The sequence below is a fragment of the Mytilus trossulus genome, chromosome 9 (genome assembly GCF_036588685.1).
Source record: "Mytilus trossulus isolate FHL-02 chromosome 9, PNRI_Mtr1.1.1.hap1, whole genome shotgun sequence".
Lineage (NCBI taxonomy): Eukaryota > Metazoa > Mollusca > Bivalvia > Mytilida > Mytilidae > Mytilus > Mytilus trossulus.
The window spans coordinates 68,919,523-68,942,162 of NC_086381.1; the positions used below are offsets into that span (position 1 = coordinate 68,919,523).

At 31.7% G+C, this 22,640-nt stretch overlaps 1 protein-coding gene across 2 annotated transcripts; it reads right to left on the bottom strand.

Moving 5' to 3' along the window:
* Nucleotides 1–1,273: 1,273 nt before the first annotated feature.
* LOC134683306 (uncharacterized) lies at nt 1,274–15,543 on the bottom strand. 2 transcript variants are annotated; one of them, XM_063542510.1, is made up of 7 exons: nt 14,797–15,543; nt 13,587–13,699; nt 8,240–8,357; nt 5,297–5,424; nt 4,382–4,495; nt 2,634–2,784; nt 1,274–2,078 (listed from the first exon to the last, which is right to left on the bottom strand). In XM_063542510.1, exons 1-7 carry the CDS (start codon nt 15,368–15,370, stop codon nt 1,735–1,737), a joined length of 1,542 nt encoding a protein of 513 aa, XP_063398580.1. In that variant the 5' UTR covers nt 15,371–15,543; the 3' UTR covers nt 1,274–1,734. The 2 variants fall into 2 exon arrangements, with proteins under 2 accessions (XP_063398580.1, XP_063398581.1); XM_063542511.1 differs by having other exon boundaries at nt 1,274–2,074; nt 2,630–2,784.
* Between the last annotated feature and the right edge of the window lie 7,097 nt (nt 15,544–22,640).

A 22,640-nucleotide genomic window follows, 5' to 3' on the forward strand; every position in this document is an offset into this window, starting at 1 on the left:
ACTGCTAGTAGTTCTTTGTTAATGTATGTATCATTGTCATATTATACTTAGTTTCTTTTGTAACTTATTCTGACATCGGACTTGGGCTTCTTCGTTTAAACTGAGTTTTATTGTGCGTATTGCTATGTGTATGTTTTGTTCTACATTGGCTAGAGGTATTAGGAGGGGGGGTTGAGATATAAAAAAAAACCATGTTTAACCCCGCCTGTTCCAAGTCATGAGCCTCTGGTTTTGTTAGTCTTGCATGATTTCAAATTTAGTCTCTTTTGTATATATTTTGGAGTTAAGTATGATATCCGTTATCACTGAACTAGATCATATTTTTGTTTAGGGGCCAGATGAAGCCATCCTCCTGGTGTCGGATTTTCTCGCTATATTGAAAACCAATTGGTGGACTTCTGTTTTCCGCTCTTTGTGGAGTTGTTCTCCTGGACACATTCTTGATCTCCAATCTCAATATTATATAGGACTATATTTAAATATTCCGACATTCTTCTTGAAAGACGATATCAGATGTAAATATAAATCTCAATCTTCAAGGTTTCAGTTCAGGAAAATTCTGCTATAGAAACACTTACAGCCAGATAACTTACTTTAGACCGTGGCACACTCTTGAATGTTAAGGACAGTTACAGACAAATTAAATTGTCTTTCTTAGAAAACGCTACAAAGACTTGTGGTCAGTGACTTAGTGTTCTTTAATGTTCTAACGACTAGAACTATAATTTTTAAAACATGCATGTGCCAAACTTAAAGATCACAGAATGTCCCAGGCTTTTAACACTTTTCGTGAATTTCAAGACCTAGAACGATTTAAACAAATTCCCCAAGTTTTATAGTTCTCAAAGACCGATAGGAACACTTAAAAACGGGAACGGCAAAAAACATTAGTTAAGATCCAACGAGTTTGCGAATGTTTGCGGGAATTACTTTCAAAGTGATTTCAGTAACACGACGACATAGTCTAGACAATTGTTGTACTAGTAGTTGATCGTCCTCATAAAAGAACTGTGATTTAACTTTCCCTGACCTACCTTTAGAATAAGTCAATCAGTTAGGGGAGTAGATTTGTTTAATAAAGAGCATGTGTCTCAAACTCCAGAATGAGATAATGAACTGATGGAAATTCAATATAAGTTTCATAGCATGTACAAAAACAAGCTTTTTATTCTCTAAGCCATGTGAAAATCTACTCAATATTACTTTAGAATGACTATACTTATTTTCAGTTATGTTTATGTAATGTCTCTTTTATTATGTCTAAGAATAGAAATTCTGGCATTGTAATTTTATTATGAATTATAATTCACAAATATACAATAATTTAAAAACCGTTTCCGGTAACAAAGTACATATCACAGATTATTCAAAATCACAGATGGCAGTTAACAAACTCTCATGAATGATAGCTTGAGTTTCCGAGTAAAGAATACAGTTTTATAATACTCATTTTCTGATAAAAGAAAATGTTCGACAGCTGTGTTCATTTAGTTTATATAGTCAAGCTGAATAAAATAAAGTACACGAAGATGCTCAAGTGATAACATCATGCTATGTTATATGAGTATGTGTAAATGCGAACAATGGAAGCATCAATCAAGATATATTCTTGAACTTCTTTATCATCTATCGGGTTTAAATGGCATGATAAACAAAGTTTGGAATATGCAGCCAAATACCACAATACGGACGGAGTGAAGATAAAGGTGGCAAAATCTACTATACGTTTATGCATTAAGCTGAAACTATTGTCGGACACGGTATTGTCGTTTCTTGATCTGCAACCTGTCCAGCATTTGTCGTACTGCAATCATAGTACATGTTGTCGTTAACTTTGTTCTTATCGGTTTGTAGTTCACTGTCTTCAGTAAAATGTGTTGTATTTTCTTTCTCGTCCTTGCCTTTTTCGATATATAACTCTTTGACGTTGCTTTTGTCTCCATCTTCATATCCTGCCATATTTACGTTATTCTGTGTCGATAGGGCATCAAGACAAATGTAGGACAATTTATGAGGATCAAATACGGGATATACAGTGGGTGGTACACTTTTCTGTCCATAACAACCTTTTGTACTACCTAAAAATAAAATGAATTATAATGGTTCATTTGTGTCTTTATGTTTTCATTAAAGAAACACAACAAATTAAAAAAAACCGAAGTCTTTCATTCTTTTTTTTTTTTTAACTCTATGTGACAGCTACACAACTTTGATAGATTTTGGCATTTTTTTTTATTTATTTGTCTTTGAAAATTATTCATATCTATTTTATAAAAAAAACCCTCTTAGATTTACTTCGTAAATTTTTTTGAAAAATAATTTTAAAATATCGATTTTAGTTGAAATGATAGGATTTTTTTAAGTGAGAACTCACTTTTTTCCTAATATGGCTGTAGTTTTGACCGGTACTACATAACTAATAAAAAACGATTTATCAACTCCAAGACAGCAGAGAGAATTTCATTCATTTTACACGCTTGTAATGGAAAGAGAAGAATGGCATCTGAATTGTACAAGTCGGGCTACTACTAGTAAATTAAATTTTACATTCGTTAAACGGTTCTATGCACTGAAAAAAACGTTAATCTACAACATAAGTCAAAAGGTTTTGTATAAATTTTGTCCAAACATACCAATATTGAAGACCTGCCTGCTGACAATGTCGGAGTCTACAGATTTATTTGGCAGATAACCAGCCATGTCACATGATAAAACAGCAGACACGTTCTGGAGACGTTCAACTTCTTCACCATTGTTATTATCTGTTTCAGTTGCTTCTTCAGACTGAAATCAAAATATAAGTGTGCCAACTAACTATGTTGCCTTTAGGTCAAAAGAAATGTATTTTTTACTATCTCAATGATCTACAAAGGCCGTTATAGTTTTCTAGTGTGAATTTTTTTACATTGTCATTTCGGGGCCTTTTATAGCCGAATACACGGTATGGGCTTTGTTCATGGTTGAAGGCCATATTTGTTAATGTCTGCTTCATTTGGTCTCTTGTGGCGAGTTGTCTCATTTGCAATTTTACCACATTTTTTCATGTCTATAGCTAATTTGGTTCTGTTCCGTTAAACGTTTATATTTTTTTGATAGCCTTTTTGACTGAAACTGTTTAACATAAACAAAAAATGTGAAGTGCAGTTTTGCAAGAATCTCGAATCAAAAGTTTGATAGTTTCATCCTGAAAGTACTTTTTGCAAGAATATAAAATTATAATTTAAAAAATATGTTAGCTCTAGTTATCTGAAGGGCTTCAGTAGAAAGTTAAAAATTGGTGACTTCAATATAGAAGTGTTAAATTTCGGTTAAAGTAGATACCATCAGGCATTCTGCACCGAAATCTTTGAATGAAGACCAATATTCTGATATTTTCTTATTTGTCCACCAAAAGATTTGATACACTATATTATCTTACGTAAGGTTTAACATGCAGGACGTGATACACTATATTATCTTACATAAGGTTTAACATGCAGGACGTGATACACTATATTATCTTACATAAGGTTTAGCATGCAGGACGTGATACACTATATTATCTTACATAAGGTTTAACATGCAGGACTTGATACACTATATTATCTTACGTAAGGTTTAACATGCAGGACGTGATACACTATATTATTTTACGTAAGGTTTAACATGCAGGACGTGATACACTATATTATCTTACGTAAGGTTTAACATGCAGGACTTGATACACTATATTATCTTACGTAAGGTTTAACATGCAGGACTTGATACACTATATTATCTTACGTAAGGTTTAACATGCAGGACGTGATACACTATATTATCTTACGTAAGGTTTAACATGCAGGTCTTGATACACTATATTATCTTAGGTAAGGTTTAACATGCAGGTCTTGATACACTATACGGTATTATCTTACGTAAGGTTTAACATGCAGGACGTGATACACTATATTATCTTACGTAAGGTTTAGCATGCAGGACGTGATACACTATATTATCTTACGTAAGGTTTAGCATGCAGGATGTGATACACTATATTATCTTACGTAAGGTTTAACATGCAGGACGTGATACACTATATTATCTTACGTAAGGTTTAGCATGCAGGACGTGATACACTATATTATCTTACGTAAGGTTTAACATGCAGGACGTGATACACTATATTATCTTACGTAAGGTTTAGCATGCAGGACGTGATACACTATATAAATATTAACTTACGTAAGGTTTAGCATGCAGGACGTGATACACTATATTATCTTACGTAAGGTTTAGCATGCAGGACTTGATACACTATATTATCTTACGTAAGGTTTAACATGCAGGACTTGATACACTATATTATCTTACGTAAGGTTTAGCATGCAGGACGTGATACACTATATAAATATTAACTTACGTAAGGTTTAGCATGCAGGACGTCTCTGATGATGCTGTTTAGTTCAGCGTTCTTAAGTTGCAATCTCTGAATGTAGCCTTGCTGTTGTATTATCAGTAATTTTAACTCTGAAATCTATCAATAGAGAACCATATAATATTGAAAGTTACAAATAGAAGGTAATTTTCAACTTGAATCCAATGACTACACACGATTTTATTTAAATAACAGCATAGACAGATTTTATTAGCTGTAAATATGGAAACCAACACATGTATGCATGTACAAGATAAGCTTGTAATGTAAATGCATTATCTTCCGAGCATAATTCTTTTATAAGCATTAATTCAACAAATTATAAATGACTGGTTTGATTCTAATGTGTAAATAATCGTCTCTCACAGTCTTCACGCTTAACTACAAGTCCTGCGACCATGGCTTGTAAAATTCTAAAATTCTTCTCTACAAGCCAACAGAAACTAAAATTTTCAAAAAATTGAGCTTCTTGCTTGTGAACTCAAAATGCTGCTCTCACAATTCTGTATGAATGGCTTTTATATTTAGGTAATTTTTTTTAAATGTGTTATGCCAGAATGTTATGTATTGCTTTGTACTCGCTAAATAGAATAAAAAAAATTCCAAAATTGCATTTTTCAGAATTTTCATGGGGGTAAAGAGGAAAATCAGGTTTTTCTTTTTTGGCATACTTTTTTTTTTCTGCTCTCAGTAAATAGTAGCTTCTTTTTCCTGGTGCCTCATTATAGTTTGTGCTTCCTATCGAATCAAGTCTGGTAATATAGTATATCCCTCTTTAATGTGGTTGAACCACCTTACTTACCTTAGCCTGCCTAGCAAAATCTAGTGACATGGCTGGTTCTTCACCTTACCTTAGCCTGCCTAGCAAAATCTAGTGACATGGCTTGTTCTTCGACTTACCTTAGCCTGCCTAGCAAAGTCTAGTGACATGGCTTGTTCTTCTTGACACCGTCTTTTCATCAGAACACTGTTAACGACATCAGCTGTTTTGTGTTTGTCATTGTGTCTTCTAGGAGTTTCTGGTATGTCTTTAAATATATTCAAAGATATGTTTGAAACGGGAACTTAATGAGCCAATGTGAAGTTTATATAACATAGGAATTTAAACCAGAAAAAAATCTTTAGGTCAGTAATCACCATTTGAACATTAACGGAACGGTCAGCGTGGTAAAATATCTATAATGGTTTACTTTCACAAATTGTGACTTGGATGGAGAGATGTCTCATTGGCACTCATACCACATCTTCTATCTGTTTGACGTTCTGGATAAAAAAAGTTTAATTCTAGACATCAAAATATATAAATTTTAGTTTCTCTTTTACTGATAATGTATGTTGGACCAAACAACTGCAGGAATATGGTAATATTAGCTCATATATAAAAGAGAAAGCCGTCTTTTGTTGTTACATTTGAAATCTGAAATATTTGAACATGGATAAAAAAAAACAGGATCTGCTTGTTAAAATGCACTGTCCGAGAAAATTGTAAAAAAAATAGCAAGCTTCCAATCCCATAAATAGTATATTGAGAAAAAGTTAAAACTCATTTGTGTAAAATTGTTAATTGCCAAACTGCCAAAAAACTTGTAAAATATAATTATTTTCTGTGACTGTATCTTGCATTAATTTATAGGATCCTTTACTATAGATAATTGAGCAGATCTGTAACAATAGCATCTCCATGTACTGTAGTACGACGCTAGATTAAAACTGACGAGGAAGGCAAGCCACGACCACCGAAAGCTTTATTATTGTGGAGCCCATATCTCATTAGCATGGGTTCGAATCCCGGCGAGGGAAGAACATAAAAACATCAACCCAACAATGTTAGATCTGTAAATTTGCTTTCGCAAATATTGTTTGTTCTTCCCTATATTTTTTATGTGGATCCTGTGCAATGTTTGTTACTTACTATTATTGATATATGTGATTTTTTTTTGTGATTTTTGTTACTTTCCATTATATATGTGCGATATAAAAAAAGTAGCTTTGGTATGATTGTCAACAAATGGGTAACACGTCAACAAACAACAATCACTAAATTATAGGCTCCCAACTTGGTACAGGCGTCATACATACAGACTGTGACGGGGCAATCTTTGTTATTTACCATTATATATGTGCATTGTTTGTTACTTACCATTAAATATGTGCAATGTTTGTTACTTACCATTATATGTGCAATGTTTGCAACTTACCATTATATGTGCAATGTTTGTTACTTACCATTATATATGCAATGTTTGTTACTTACCATTATATTATGTGCAATCTTTGTTACTTACCATTATATATGTGCAATGTTTGTTACTTACCATTATATTTGTACAATCTTTGTTACTTACCATTATATATGTGCAATCTTTGTTACTTACTATTATATGTGCATTTTCCATTTTATATGTGCAATCTTTGTTACTTACCATTATAAATGTGCAATGTTTGTTACTTACCATTATATATGTACAATCTTTGTTACTTACCATTATATATGTGCAATGTTTGTTACTTACCATTATATATGTACAATCTTTGTTACTTACCATTATATATGTGCAATCTTTGTTACTTACCATAATAGATATGTACAATCTTTGTTACTTACCATTATTTATGTGCAATCTTTGTTACTTACCATTATTTATGTGCAATCTTTGTTACTTACCATTATACATGTGCAATCTTTGTTACTTACCATTATATATATGCAATGTTTGTTACTTACCATTATACATGTGCAATCTTTGTTACTTACCATATATATTTGCAATGTTTGTTACTTGCCATTATATATGTACAATCTTTGTTACTTACCATTATAGATATGTACAATCTTTGTTACTTACCTTTATTTATGTGCAATCTTTGTTACTTACCATTCTACATGTGCAATCTTTGTTACTTACCATTATATATGTGCAATGTTTGTTACTTACCATTTTATATGTGCAATCTTTGTTACTTAACATTATAGATATGTACAATCTTTGTTACTTACCATTATTTATGTGCAATCTTTGTTACTTACCATTATACATGTGCAATCTTTGTTACTTACCATTATATATATGCAATGTTTGTTACTTACCATTATACATGTGCAATCTTTGTTACTTACCATATATATGTGCAATGTTTGTTACTTGCCATTATATATGTACAATCTTTGTTACTTACCATTATAGATATGTACAATCTTTGTTACTTACCTTTATTTATGTGCAATCTTTGTTACTTACCATTATATATGTGCAATGTTTGTTACTTACCATTTTATATGTGCAATCTTTGTTACTTAACATTATAGATATGTACAATCTTTGTTACTTACCATTATTTATGTGCAATCTTTGTTACTTACCATTATACATGTGCAATCTTTGTTACTTACCATTATAGATATGTACAATCTTTGTTACTTACCATTTTATATGTGCAATCTTTGTTACCTACCATTATATATGTGCAATCTTTGTTACTTACCATTATATATGTGCAATGTTTGTTACTTACCATTATATATGTACAATATTTGTTACTTACCATTATGTATGTGCAATCTTTGTTACTTACCATTATATATGTCCAATCTTTGTTACTTACCATTATATATATCCAATCTTTGTTACTTACCATTATATATGTACAATCTTTGTTACTTACCATTATATATGTACAATCTTTGTTACTTACCATTATTTATGTGCAATCTTTGTTACTTACCATTATATATGTACAATCTTTGTTACTTACCATTATATATGTACATTCTTTGTTACTTACCATTATATATGTACAATCTTTGTTACTTACCATTATTTATGTGCAATCTTTGTTACTTACCATTATTTATGTGCAATCTTTGTAGTATGTTGGTAATTTGTTGTCCTTGTCGTACTATTTCTGCTTGATACTGCTCACGTGTTTCGATCCAATCAGTTTCCCTCTCCTCTAAGTACGCCTATCATAAATAAATACCATGCTTAAAATAACTTCTTATAATTAAAGTAAGATTTTTCGGAAATTCCATGTAAATTGTTGTTTGATGTCATAAAATGCGATTTTTTTCAATATATTTTGAAGTCGTATTTAAAAGTAACATTCTTAAATTTTTCAGTATTTTTATTTATCTCTGCTTTTATTGCATTGTTATTATTAATTAATAATCGTATTAGCTTTTACAAGATTTATCAAAGTGTAAACACTATCTATTTGAAACCAGTGGCGGATCCAGGAATTTTCATAAGTGGGGGCCCACTGACTGACCTAAGAGGGGCCCGCCATTGCCAAGAATCTGTCCGGTTTAAGGGAGATAACTCAATTTGATAACAATTAATTGTATCGACAAGGACGATAACCCATCCTCGCTCCACATGGGGTTACTTGATAATTTGACATGTGCGATAAGACGCACAATTGAGGGGTCGAACACCCGCTGTTTTGTAAAGATAATTTCAGTGAAAACCAATACCAGATGTTATCTATAAGATAATTTCGAATCATGTTTTCTGTATTTTGTTGCAGTTTGTTAAATTGATTGAAGGCCGGAGAGATCTTCGATCTATGTTGAAACCCGGGACTTCTAAAGAAGATTATAAGGCCTAGTTGAAACGTCTCACGATGTTTGGTCTCAATTGGTAAATGTAAGATGCATATAAATAAAAATAGATGTTATTTTTTAAAATGAATTGAGCATCAAACTGACTGAAATGTAATTGAAATTTTAGTACAACTATTTCACATGTAATTGGCTGAAAGGCTGTTGTCTTACGATTCTTTTTATATTCATATAATCTGATGTCCAGTAGTTGTCGTTTGTTTATGTGATTCACAAGTGATTCTATTTTTTTTTATAAACATTAAACCGTTGGTTTTACACTACTATTTTTGTTGTGGCCCTTTATAGCTTGCTTGTTCGGTGTGAGACTAAGCTCCGTGTTGAACACCGTACCTTGACCTATAATGGTTTACTTAAACAAATTGTGACTTGGATGGAGAGTTGTCTCATTGGCACTCATACCACATCTTCCTATATCTATAACTGGTACCTCAGGAATTCGAAATGTCCTTCATTTTATTTCATTTCAAACATTTATTGACAGTTCATAATTATTAAATTTAAGAGTATACTTTGAGTGCGGATAACAACACAATTCCTCGAGTAAAATAAAGTGTTGTTGGTTAATGTCTGTTATAATTTTTTTCGTAAATTGTTTTGTTATGAATGAGGCCGTTAGTCTTCTCAATTGAATAATTTTATTTTTTTATGTTGGGGCCTTTTATAGCCGATTATATGGTATGTGTTATCATTGTTAAAAGCCGTACGGTTGCCTATAATTGAATACGTCCACTTCATTTGAACTTTGGAGGATAGTTGTCTTATTGGCAATCATACTACATCTCTTTGGTTTTTTTTAATGTTTTTTTTGGATGTGTACTGGTGGATAATTTATCTTTAAATCTTTATAGCTTGCTGTTCGGTGTGAAACTAATTATAAGCTCCGTGTTGAAATAAAATGACAAAGCAATTTTATAAACAGCAGTTTATTTTCAATTTATACAAGAATACTGTTGTATTTAGAGATATATGTTAGTTTCGATTATTTAAGTCATCAACAAGTTTCTTTATTTTATATCATCATGGTAAAATGTGTCTTGAAAGTATTGTGGGCACACATTATTCGTATATTTAGTTTTAGGAAATTAAAAACAGAAACTTAGTTTTGATGAAAGATCTATTATCTGATTTTAACTTGCCGTATCAAGTTGTCGAATACAGTGGTGTATTCTATATGCTGTTTTATGCACTGTTAAATCGCGACGAAATAGAATTGTTTTCCTTAAAGATTGTGTATTGAAATCGTGATAAAAATAGCATTAAAAAGGTTATACAAGTATTGTTACGAAAAAGAGCCAAAATGACCAATTAAAATGCAAATATAGTCAGTGTGGGGGGGGGGGGGGGGGGGGGGGGGGTGTCTCATTGACAATATGCAATCATACAGCTACTGCTGAACTTCTTTTTTTTTATTACCAAATATGAATAGAAGCCATTTAATCTCATTAATTAATCTTTATTTGCAAAACATACAAAAATCAATTTTGGTTGTGGCAAATACATTGACAAACAAACATAATGAAACATAATGAAAACTCGACAATATTATAAGATATATGATAAAAACAGTTACTGTTCTCCTTTCCTCAGTTCTAATGACTCTTTAATAAAAGAAACAACTGCTTTTACATCATTTGGTGTTGATGGATTAAGTATTATCACGAGTTTATCAGTAAAATTAAGTGTATTAAAATGTACATATTTTTGTATATAATATTTTAGAAAGATTTCTCTTATATTTTTATTTATTTTACAGTTGAAGAAAAAATGAAATTCATCGTCTAAGATATTACATATTTTACATTTTCTCTCATTTCGTGGTATTTTGGTATATCGTCCAGTTTCTATGAAGAGACAATGATCGCTTATTCTAAATAAAAAAAAGTGATTGTGTATTGATAAAACACTCAGCTGAACGTGCATCTTTTTAATACAATGCGTTTTAAATTACGGTTGCATCCTCATACTTTATTTAATATCGGTTATAAGCACGTGAAAACAGACACAAACAAAAACTTTGATTATAATTAAATTCAATCATAAAAACGTGAATTTCATATTATTTAGTGTTTTGTCAGTAATTCCTTCAGCCCTAAACATAGTTATTACAAAACGTCGTTTACACTATATCACATGAATTATTATGTCTCAGCGTGACTGTATAAATAAGATTGTGTAACAGGCTGCTATCTGTTTACACAAACAATGTATCCTGTTGTCAAATAGAAATTGATAGAATAAAAACTTAAAATCGCCTACTTTTAAATCAAATTTGGTGCAAGTAGACAATAACCAATTTAAAAATAAACTACACCACATTAAACTATAACTTTTCATCTTTCTCTTGGTCTCAACAGGTAAGGTATGTCATCAGTAAAAGTATTTTATTTATTTTTTCAAAACTGACCACTTTTCCCTAAAAAGGACATTTTCTGCAAGAATAACGGCAAATGTAAGCCATTTGACATCCCTTTATGAAAAATCTAAATTTGTTGCATTAAGTTTAAACATTATTTTAAAATAATTTATATCATTAAAAAGAAGACACATTAAGGATTATGGTGATCTCAACAGTGAAGAAAAGAACTGAGAAGAAAATCGAATATCGCCTGTTGAAGATTATTTTCCATACAACTTCTATATAACGATTGTATCCATGTAGGGTATCTGCATTCACGCATGCGCAATGTCGACCGGACTGATTCTTGACAATGTCCAGTCACGCTTCAGTGATCCCCTATATAAGCAACCAAATTTTTTTCCAAAAAAGGGGGGGTCCGGGCCCCCTGCCCCCCCCCCCCCCCTAAATCCGCCTCTGGAAACTAAGTTAGTCTAATAACATACCAACAATGGGCAACATCAGTGTTTTCATTTTCTTATGATATAAACACAATTAACATATTTGTCACATTTTCTGATAGCTTGTATTATATTACATTCATATTATATATGAACTTACTGTTTGATAACTGTACTGTTGTATATAATATGTTGGATAAAAAAAAAAAAACATATTTGTCACGTAATTTGCTACATATTAATTGTTGATAAGGAAAGTGTTCACAATATAGGTCAAATTTTTTTTTTTCAACTTATTTGTCATGTAAATTATTTGATACTCTTATAAGATCTATTTTTACATACAGCTCTGAAATTTGGTTTATGGATAATTTTCAGTCAGCTTTTAGAATAGGGCATCTGATAAAGCTGTTGTTAATAATACTTTTTGTGATACTCTTGCTTAAGCAGAAAAATATCCTTTTGAGAAGGTTCATTCTAAATTTTGTTAAGTAGTATCAGGAACATATATATTAGATATATTGTTCCCAGGTAGTATTAGGACTGAAAAAGACAGCCACTAACATAGGTGCTTGGTCAGAATTAGGTAGATTTTCTTTGGACTCTTATATAAAAACTCAAAGTTGAAACACTCATGTATTTTATAAAATAAAGTAAACTGTAATGAAATTAACCCCCTGGTTAAATAATCTCTATAAAACAAACAGAAATTTACATTCTGCAGGAATTTATTCTTTGTACTCATTTGCAGATTAAGTTTTAAAATATCTATATGAAAATAAACGCAATAAATTACTCTAATATCAATGTACATTTTAAACAATAAAAAAAACGTGTTAAAATGTAAAATGTAAAAGTGTGTGTAAGAGTAATATGAAAAAAACTACTTTGAATAAACTTTTAAAAATGAAGTCCTCATCCAAACTTTGTCTTAATGGGAAATTAAAAAATAATTGCCAGACTGTGGATGGAATATTAAAATTTTAAGAATTTTATACATAGGAAGTTACTTTCAATTTTTTTAGACTAAGTAACCATTCCCTAGTACAGAAAAATTCCAAGAGCACAAACGATCATAATGTGGAGTTCTAGATGACGATTTTCATTGTCTTTGCATTGTAACATTAACGTATCTTTGCATTCTAATCTTTTTGCTTAATATCTAAAAGACTATATACTATGATTTAAACATCTTGATGTAATAAATAAACTCAAGTATATTCTAAACCCCATCCCTGAACTTGTTTGTCAAATTAGAGTCTTCATTTAGCAGTCTTTATGACTGAGCAGAGGCGGATTTGCCCCCCCCCCCCCTTTTTAAGAAAATAAATTGGATGATTATATAGGGAATCACTGAAGCGTGAAGAGATCGGGTCCCCTCTTAGGCAGGCAGTGGGCCTTATGTGGACTTATGAAAATTTCTGGATCCGCCACTGCTGAGGAAGTCGGACCCATGTCAGGCAAGCTTATGATTGTGTTGTTATCATAGATTTATAATTGAACTCTTTTTTAAATATGTTCTATTATTCTATATATTGTGTTGTTTTACATTATATTGCATCGTGTTGTGTATAATTGTATTGTTTGACCCTTATGGGTTTAATTTCGCAATAAAGATATTATTTGAACAAAAACCATGAAAAAAAAAGTTTATCCAAATAATATAATTCAGACTAAAGTCATAATAGTATACTGCATATATCAACATATTTGTTTCAAAACATGTCATTGTGACTTTACATGATTATATGTCTATGCTCTTTTTTTAAGTACCTTCATTTTTTGATGATCTGCATAAATTTTCTGGTAAGTCTTTTGCACCTCTGCTCCCCATTGATCCACCCTTTGCGCATGTCTGACAGATAAAGCACCAAGATGTACAATTTCTATTAAAAAAACACAAAATAAAGTATAAAATTAGGAGTTATGTAGTACATGTAACATAGATAAATAAAAATAAAAACTTAATGAATAGAACAAAAAATCAAATTGTTTTACCAGCTGAGATTTTAAGCACGAGCATTATAAAGTATCTCCCTACGGTTAGTCTGCTTTTATCATTGGCTCGCCAAAAAGTTCAAATTACTAATATGTTTTAAGTACTACTTTCCATACATATATGTGACCTATAGTTGTTAATTTCTGACTCTGTGTTATTTTAGTCTCTAATGGAGAGTTGTCTCATTGGCAATCATAGTGATACCACATCTTCTTTTTATATATATAAAACAAGAATGTGTCCACAGTATACGGATGCCCCACTCGCACTATCATTTTCTAGGTTTAGTGGATCGTGAAATTGGAATAAATTCTCTAATTTGGCATTAGAATTAGAATGACCTTATCAAAGGGAACATGTATACTAAGTTTCAAGTTTATTGAACTTCTACTTTATCAAAAACTACCTTGACCAAAAACTTCAACCTGAAGCGGGACAGACGGACGAACGAACGGACGGACGCACAGACCAGAAAACATAATACCCCTCTACTATCGTAGGTGGGGCATAAAAAAAGTCTTCACATTAACCACAAGCCCTATATATAGACGATAGTATGCTATTTCCAGCTCTGACCGTTAAGGTTAATAAACATTTCGTGTTCTACCATAAAGGACACATGGATTCTTTTAATTTAATATTTTATAGAGTTAACCTCTTTACTATTCATTTTTGTCATGTTTTATGCAGATTATTGTAATTCTGACCAGCTGTTTGTTTTACTGGCAATGCTGCCGCTTTTAACACATGTCTTTGCTGTTGAAATAAAGCGTTTCTGTGTCCCCGACATTACTGAGAGGTTCTCAAGATACATATTAAATTTTGCTTGACTAATTGGCGGATCATGTAAAAATTGTCATAAGGATTAACAAGACTCGGCTATGGTTCCGCAGCTTCCCGACATAATCTTTTTTTTTTATTATCAAAACGATTCGTGCACAACATACAGACATAGTCAGTCAGTAAAGTCAATTGTTCACCTACCACTAACTTCACAGATAAATTTCTCAAATCTGTCATGTAAAACTTGTAATATTTCAGTAACAATCAAAGCTTTTTCTTGCATTTTCTTAGGTTCTTTTTCAGCAGTAGGACATTTTTCATCTTTGCTGCCAACTTCTTCAATCTGAGTATTTTCTATTTCTTGTGTTGGATTTTTTTCATCTGATTGGCAGGGCTGTGCATCATCTACATTTTCCAATCTTTCTACTTTTGTTTCATCAGGCTGGAGACATTTTGCGTTTTCGTTAGTGACTTGTTCTCCGTCGATTTCTTTTTCTTTTGACATGTCAACCATATCTAAGATATGTAGTTTGAGCATTTCGAATGACTCTTCCACAGCCATGTCACAATATTCCAGAACATCAACCTTCAATTCAAATTCACGGAAAAAGTCAAATTTGTCCTCCTCTGGATCAATTTCTTCTTCAGATGATGATGATTCAAATTCCGCGCTTTCATCAAGTGCGTGGCGTCGATCACGCTCGCGCTTAATTTCTGGACTGCTTTTCTCGCTTTGAAAATTTGGAAAAAGTTCATCAGGAATTTCTTTCTTCATGATTTCGTGTCTTTTGAAAGCAATACTTTCGTCACTCACTGCTTTTCTCAAGGAACTTTTATCTAAATTTGAGGAATCTTCAGTATCGGATATTCTTTGGCTACTGCTGCAACTCACATTTGAGACATTGTGTCTGTTCAGATTCAGGTTTCCGTATATTGCTTCCGTTGCACAAACTACTTCTTGATAGCGTGTCTGAGACACGGGTTTCCAAAATTCATCTCCCGCTTCTGGTACCTCTTCGTCAGAATCCATGAGAGCATGCTGAATAACATATCCTACCAAAGAATCTGTCTTTTTAGATGGAATGACGTCTTCTGATGAATCTGTGTCAAATACATCCGCCATTGTTCAAAACGCAACGTATATGACGTCATTTGTAAATATTGATTATGACGTCACACGTTAAAATAAACGGGCACCTATGCAAGGTGAGGTGTATATATATAAACGATAAACATGAAAGTTCGAGCTCTACAAAATCATGAATATGAAATGCATGTTGAAATTAGTATATCGTTAAATACATAGTTTGTTTAGACTAGAACACGCACCCTGACATGTCAAAGAGTGCATATTTTAAATGAATACAAGATTGAGGATCATAAAATTGATCAAAATTAGTAAGCAAAAAATCAAACATTTACCTTCCAATTTGAAAAATTCAAGTAAAAAGCGACATATATGTTATTTTCTGAAATCTCGGAAAAGTATAAAATTGATAACCATGGCTAAAGACACTGACCCTAAACTTAATATAAAAAAGAAGATGTGGTATGATTGCAAATGAGATCCCAACTCTCCACAAGAGACCAAAATGACACAGACATTGACAACTATAGGTCACTTTAAAACAGCCACTATGTTTGTTCCGGCGGAACTTTTCAACTTGTTATTTCGTTCCGATGGAACTTCAACTAGTTGTTTTATTCTGAGTGCAGTCGAATCTGTCCAGACTTAACTAATCGATCAGATCGGTAATCGAACACTAATCGATCATATTTGATCAGTAATCGATTGATGACTTGAAGTCATCGATCAGTAATCGATCAAACTCTCTCGGGAGTTTGATCGATTAGTGATCGATTAGATTACTGATCGATTTAAGACCGATTACTGATGGATTAGTGATTGATTAATGACAGATTAGTGATTTTATTATCATTGAGAAAACAATGCTATTCCAGAAATAAGACTTATGAAAGACATCAGTTGTGAAATAAAAGTTCCATGGAAATAATTTCACCATTGCCAAAATTACTTGGAATTCTAGAATTTAAAATCATTTCACTGATAAGAAGATACTGGAATTTTTTTTCATGATTTTGCCAATATCGTTTGGAAATTTGAGTGTAAAGGATTGAATCAATACTTATAGAAGACATCAGTTTTAATTTTTTTTAGTTTTGAATTTATGTCTCTGTCTAAATATGCAAAAAAAATCCAAGATTTAGTCAGTAAAACATGTGTATACAATATGCAGTCGTAACCAAGAGAAGGGTATCTGATAGGTTAGCCCTAACATATTCCTGATTAAAAACTACATTTTTGAAGGTTTACCCGTGTCTATTAGTACAATAACTATGACGTTTTGAAAGGCTATTGAATTTTTTTCTTTTACGCCTTTCATTGACGGAAGGTGTCAAGGCAAAATTTAAAAATTGCCATCCAAGATGTCATCTAATTAGTTTCTGACATTTGTGAAATAAACAGGCAAGTTGAAAACTGAACCTCCATCTAAATTTCAAGATTTTATCATGAAATATGTAATAGTGCTTGAAATAGTGACCATGGTGACCAGCCCATCCCTACCACTCAATTTATTCATCAACACTTCCTGCCAAAGTTTACTCAGGAATGCAATAATCATTCCATAAAATTTCTAGACCTTGAAATCCCCATGCAAAGACGAACACATCAAAATACTGGTGTTTAAGATATGAAATGCTTTAAAAAAAATACAGAAAAATTCCAACATTTTCATAAAAACCCAAACCAACCCATTTTGAACTTTAAATCCTATATTAAGGTAGCACTACAGTCAGAATTTTCTGACTCCAATCAACAGTCTTTAAAGATTAATTTCTCTAAAACATATAAATACACGAATTCCACTGGGAACACCCAAGGAGTGTTCTGATACCATTACTATATCAATAGAACCACACACTTTGTGTCTTTGATGCTCTAATGCTGTAAATTTTGCATTATATGTGAACTGTCCAACACTAACTTGGCATTGTGTCTCTAATATTTAATTAACTGTGCATTTGTATTCAGATATCGCAGATCAAATTTATTCGTTCTTTGTGTAATCATACGTTTTTTGATTGAGTTAAGTCTGCTAATTGATATTTTATCGTATGTTTTTATATGTTGTGATGTTATGCTATTGTTTCAGAAAAAGGGAGAAGGTTTGGGCCCATTAAAACGTTTAATCCCGCTGCAAATGTTTGCACCTGTCCTAAGTCAGGAATCTGATGTACAGTAGTTGTCGTTTGTTTATGTAATATATACGTGTTTCTCGTTTCTCGTTTTTTTATATAGATTAGACCGTTGGTTTTCCCGTTTGAATGGTTTTACACTAGTAATTTTGGGGCCCTTTATAGCTTGTTGTTCGGTGTGAGCCAAGACTCCGTGTTGAAGGCCGTACTTTAACCTATAATGGTTTAATTTTTAAATTGTTATTTGGATGGAGAGTTGTCTCATTGGCACTCACACCACATCTTCCTATATCTATTTGGCGGGAGTTTGACGTCACAGATTTGACCAACATCTACAATGTAGTAATTAAATATAGACAAAGCTCCGCCTCTTTCCAGACAGTCTAAGATAAGAGAATAACATGATTGACCAGCTGCATATAATCAATGTTTATCATCATTATATATAAAGAATAATTTTCATTTAAATTTAAAAAAAAGAAATAAACTATTTCTGAAATAAGCTAGAACATTAAGAGAAGTGTGCATAAAAAACTATGTTCATAAAAAGATCACCTCTTTTTGAAAATACACTTTTCCTCAGATTTTTTTTTATTTAATGGAACTGAAAAATTACACTTAAACTGAAAATTAGTTAAAATGCATAAAACTGTATTCAAAAACCAAGGGAACAAATTTACACAGGCAGTCAGAGGTTTTTAATACTTTCCAACTCTTTTCCATAAAATTTTATTTTTATTTTTGGTAGATTTTTTTCCCTTTAGATTTTTTTCTTTTTCTCTGTTCACTTCCCTGTTATATAAATTATTTTCGATGCAAAACAATGAGATAAGACTACAATATTTCTCTTGTGGTCAGGGATTAACAGCTGGACACTGGCATCAACAGATGATTGACATATTATTATTATCTTATTAAAACAGAATATTCAATAGGTGCTACATTGTCTATTATATCCCATTAAAACCTATCCATAGGATTCAAAAGAAATAGAACATTGGTGAATAAATGAAATGACCTATAAAATAGTATGAAGGTCACAATTCCTTCAAAATATTTCACTGTGCAGAACTAATTAATGACCATCACCATGTAAACCTCACATGTAAACTGATATTCTTATAAGACAAAATTCTACCAGGAAACACTTAATCTAACATTTATTGAACTATAGGTTGAAATAGTTAGAAAATCAAAAAAAACAAAAAAATCTTAATTCAAATTAACTGATTTTACAAAATTATGAAAAGAATCAATAAATCAAAACAGTGATACAAAAAAATGACAAAAAGAAGGGTGGTCTCTGCTGAAAGTTTCCCTTTAATCAACACATTTTCAGAAAAAAACTCTAAACATTGCTACACGTATCAATGATTTGTCCAGAACAATGATTTGTAGTTGCACTATGCAACTACAAATCATAGGTAGATATAACGGCCTTATTTATAAATTTAAAAACAAATATGTAACACAAAAACAAACGACAATCAATTACAGGCTCCTGACTTGTGACAGGCACACTCAGCAGGCACATACTCAGTTCTTTTTAAAAACATCTTTAATTTCTTATTCATATTCATTTTACTAATCTTTAGTAATATAAGCTTTCATGTGAAAATAAAACACTAATCACAAATACTCCACTATTGTCTTGTATTAAGACTATTTTAAAATTTCAGAAAAAAGGGGGGATCTTCTGTATGTAAATTCAAAAGTCAATAGACAGTTTTCCACTGACTCTGATAACAATCTATTTATTTTATCAGTATTTTGCAATCCATGGTAGAGTCATAGTCCACAGCTGGTCATTTCAGGTCAGTTTTCTACAATATTGTGATAATTAGACAATATCCTGCTGTGAAGACTAACAAGTGTGTTTGAATAAATGATGTATCAATTACCTGTTGTAAAATTGGTAAATGTTCTGGCTATTTAGTTGTGACCTAAAATCTGGCATTAGTTAATAATGTTATAGGACAAACCCTAAATTTCATCATAAAGTTAAGGATATATATCAAATTCCACAATTTATTTGTGTTGATTAATCCTTATATAAGAAAAATACAGATTTTAATATAATATTAACTTGGTTGCAATTTTCATCCTCTTAATACCAGATAATAACATCACAAGTGTCTGAAGCTGATATTATATGTCAAAATTTATTTTGATGTGTTAACAAAGGTCATTTACTTAAAAGGCATCAAATATTTATCGAACCATGGAAGTATATATATACTACTATATTCAAGTCAAATGTTGTTGTTAAATTTTTATTTTTTTTCACTCTTTCGGTCTTTTGGAAAATGTGGTTTGTGCTGTATTTAGACCCCTCTACAACCAAATTTGTTACATGCACACATATAAAAAATAGGGTCTTTATATCGATAATAATGACATCTTGGATGGCTATTTTAAATTTTGCTTTGACGCCTTCCGTCAATGAAAGGCGTAAAAGAAAAAAAATACAATAGCCTTTCAAGGCGTCATAGTTATTAGGACTAATATACATGGGTAAACCTACAAAAATGTAGTTTTAATCAGGAATATGTTAGGACTAAGCTTTTATATACGCTTCTCTTGGTTACGACTGCATTTTATATAAACATGTATTACTGAGTAAATCCTGGAATTCCAGAAAATTTTGGCAATGGTGAAAATATTTCCACGGAATTTTTATTTCACAACTGATGTCTTCCATAAGGAGGTGGCTTATTTCTGGAAAAGCATTGTTTTCTCAATTATAATACAATCACTAATCTGTCATTAATCAATCACTAATCCATCAGTAATCGTTCTTAAATCGATCAGTCATCTAATCGATCACTAATCGATCAAACTCCCTAGAGAGTTTGATCGATTACTGATCGATGACTTCAAGTCATCAATTGATTACTGATCAAATATGATCGATTAGTGTTCGATTACCGATCTGATCGATTAGTTAAGTCTGGATCTGTGTATTAAATATAGGTGCAGTAGTCATAGGTTAATTACTTATTGAATGTGGTAGATTTATATATAGCATGTACAGTAAAATAAAAACAAAATATGAAATAGACAAATACATTTCTAAAAATAGTTTTGAAATAGAAAATTATTATGTAAAATGCGAGTAAGTGACCATTTCTTGGAAAAAGGGAGGGGTAGATATCAAAGAATTCCAAGAGAAATTAGAATACGTAAACATTGTAATATAAATGCGGTTGAAGATGAAACCCACTTTTTCTTAAAATGTAAAATTAATAAATCTTTAAGTAATCAGCTTGAAAAAGATATAAATAATATATGTCCAGAATACTTTAATTTGTCTGAAACAGATAGATTACAATTAAATCTATCTTCATTTGATATTATGCAGCTTACTGTTCCGTTCACTAAAAAAGTCATTTGCACTGAGGGGAGTGGACACAACGCCTGCATAAATATTATTGTTTTACCACTTTATATAATATGATGTTTAATATGTTAATTTTTCTATTGTGTATATTGTATTGTATTGTTTGTATATGCTTTCAATCCCCAGGGGTATAAATGTGCATTTCATAAATTAAAAAAAAATTGATAGATCAGAAAGAATATGTGATTTATGTTACAGAAATGTGTTAGGAAATGTATTTCATTACAGATATGATTGTACTTTCCGGCTTTAATGCTGAAAGGATGAAATGTTTGCCTGCAGATATTAGTAAAGTTAAAAATAGTATGAGTTTCTCTAATTTAATGAACAGCAAAGATAAATTTGTTCTTGTTGGCTAAGCCAAGTTTTGTAAAATTGTAATTGCAACTTTTAATCAATGTAACAATTTGATGCAGAAATGTAGATACATGAGGCAATACAGGCTCAACAGAACATAGACCGAGGTGACCACAAAGGCTCTTTAGTTGTTTAAACATGAATTTTAAGAACAATGTCGAATGTTTTTCGCTTGATAGATTTTTGGCAAAGATGTTTAAGTACTGGGTTATTTGAAAGGACGTAATACGATTTCTAAGCACGGTATTCTAACTCAAGTATGACTTTCTTGTTTTTATACTCTCGACATGTAAAGTTCAGCTTGATTAAATGTTATGAATTACTTACCCTTATTGTAAAAAAAACTTCCATATCCAGCAGACTATATGCCAGGTCTTTCTTACAACCAATGACAAACAATTTGGAGCGATATTTAAGGAGGGTTTCCAAGGATCTAATTGCTCGTTGGCTGTATTTACCCTCAATAGTTGAACAAATATTCCACAAAAGGGATATTTCAATGACAGGGAGAAATAAAGCAATAAACGTCCAGCAGGACCGATGCATTTGTCTAAAACATCTCCGATATCGATTCCGCGTGGCTTTCTTATTAACACACACACAGGGGCGTGTCCAGGATATTTGAAAGGGGGCGTAGAATAAAATATTTCGCCGACCGAAGCGAGGCGAAAACATTTTTGGACCTTTTTGGGGCTTAAAAAAATGAAATAAAAGAGAATTGCACAAATGTAACGGTTTCTGACTTAGAGCATGTATATTTTATAGTTAAAGTGTCAGGGTGTGACATTTTTTATGCCGAGTTCTCTCCATTAATTGTCTATGGTATATTAAAATGATTGGATGGATCTTAACAGCAGTAGACCAATAACGAGAAATTCCAAACTCAAGGGTATAAGGAGTAACTTAACATTTCAATTCTTAGGCCAGGATTTTATGAACGAGAGGCGTGATTACGGTTGAGGGTCCATGGGGAAGCTCAGAAGCTCCTGAATTTCAACAATTTAGCATCAAATTATGAAGTAATCCCTCTATTTTTGATTAAGTTCTGGTTTCGTTGAACGACACACAT

Bases quoted from the DNA above. Each gene is read 5' to 3' on its own strand.
- LOC134683306 (XM_063542510.1), bottom strand. From the start codon at position 15,370: ATGAAGAAAGAAATTCCTGATGAACTTTTTCCAAATTTTCAAAGCGAG. The intron at 5,425-8,239 runs GTAAGTAACAAA...ATATATTTAAAG, and splicing joins AAGATTGCACATAAATAATG to ACATACCAGAAACTCCTAGA. The intron at 2,785-4,381 runs GTAAGTTAATAT...TTTTGATTTCAG, and splicing joins TCCTGCATGCTAAACCTTAC to TCTGAAGAAGCAACTGAAAC.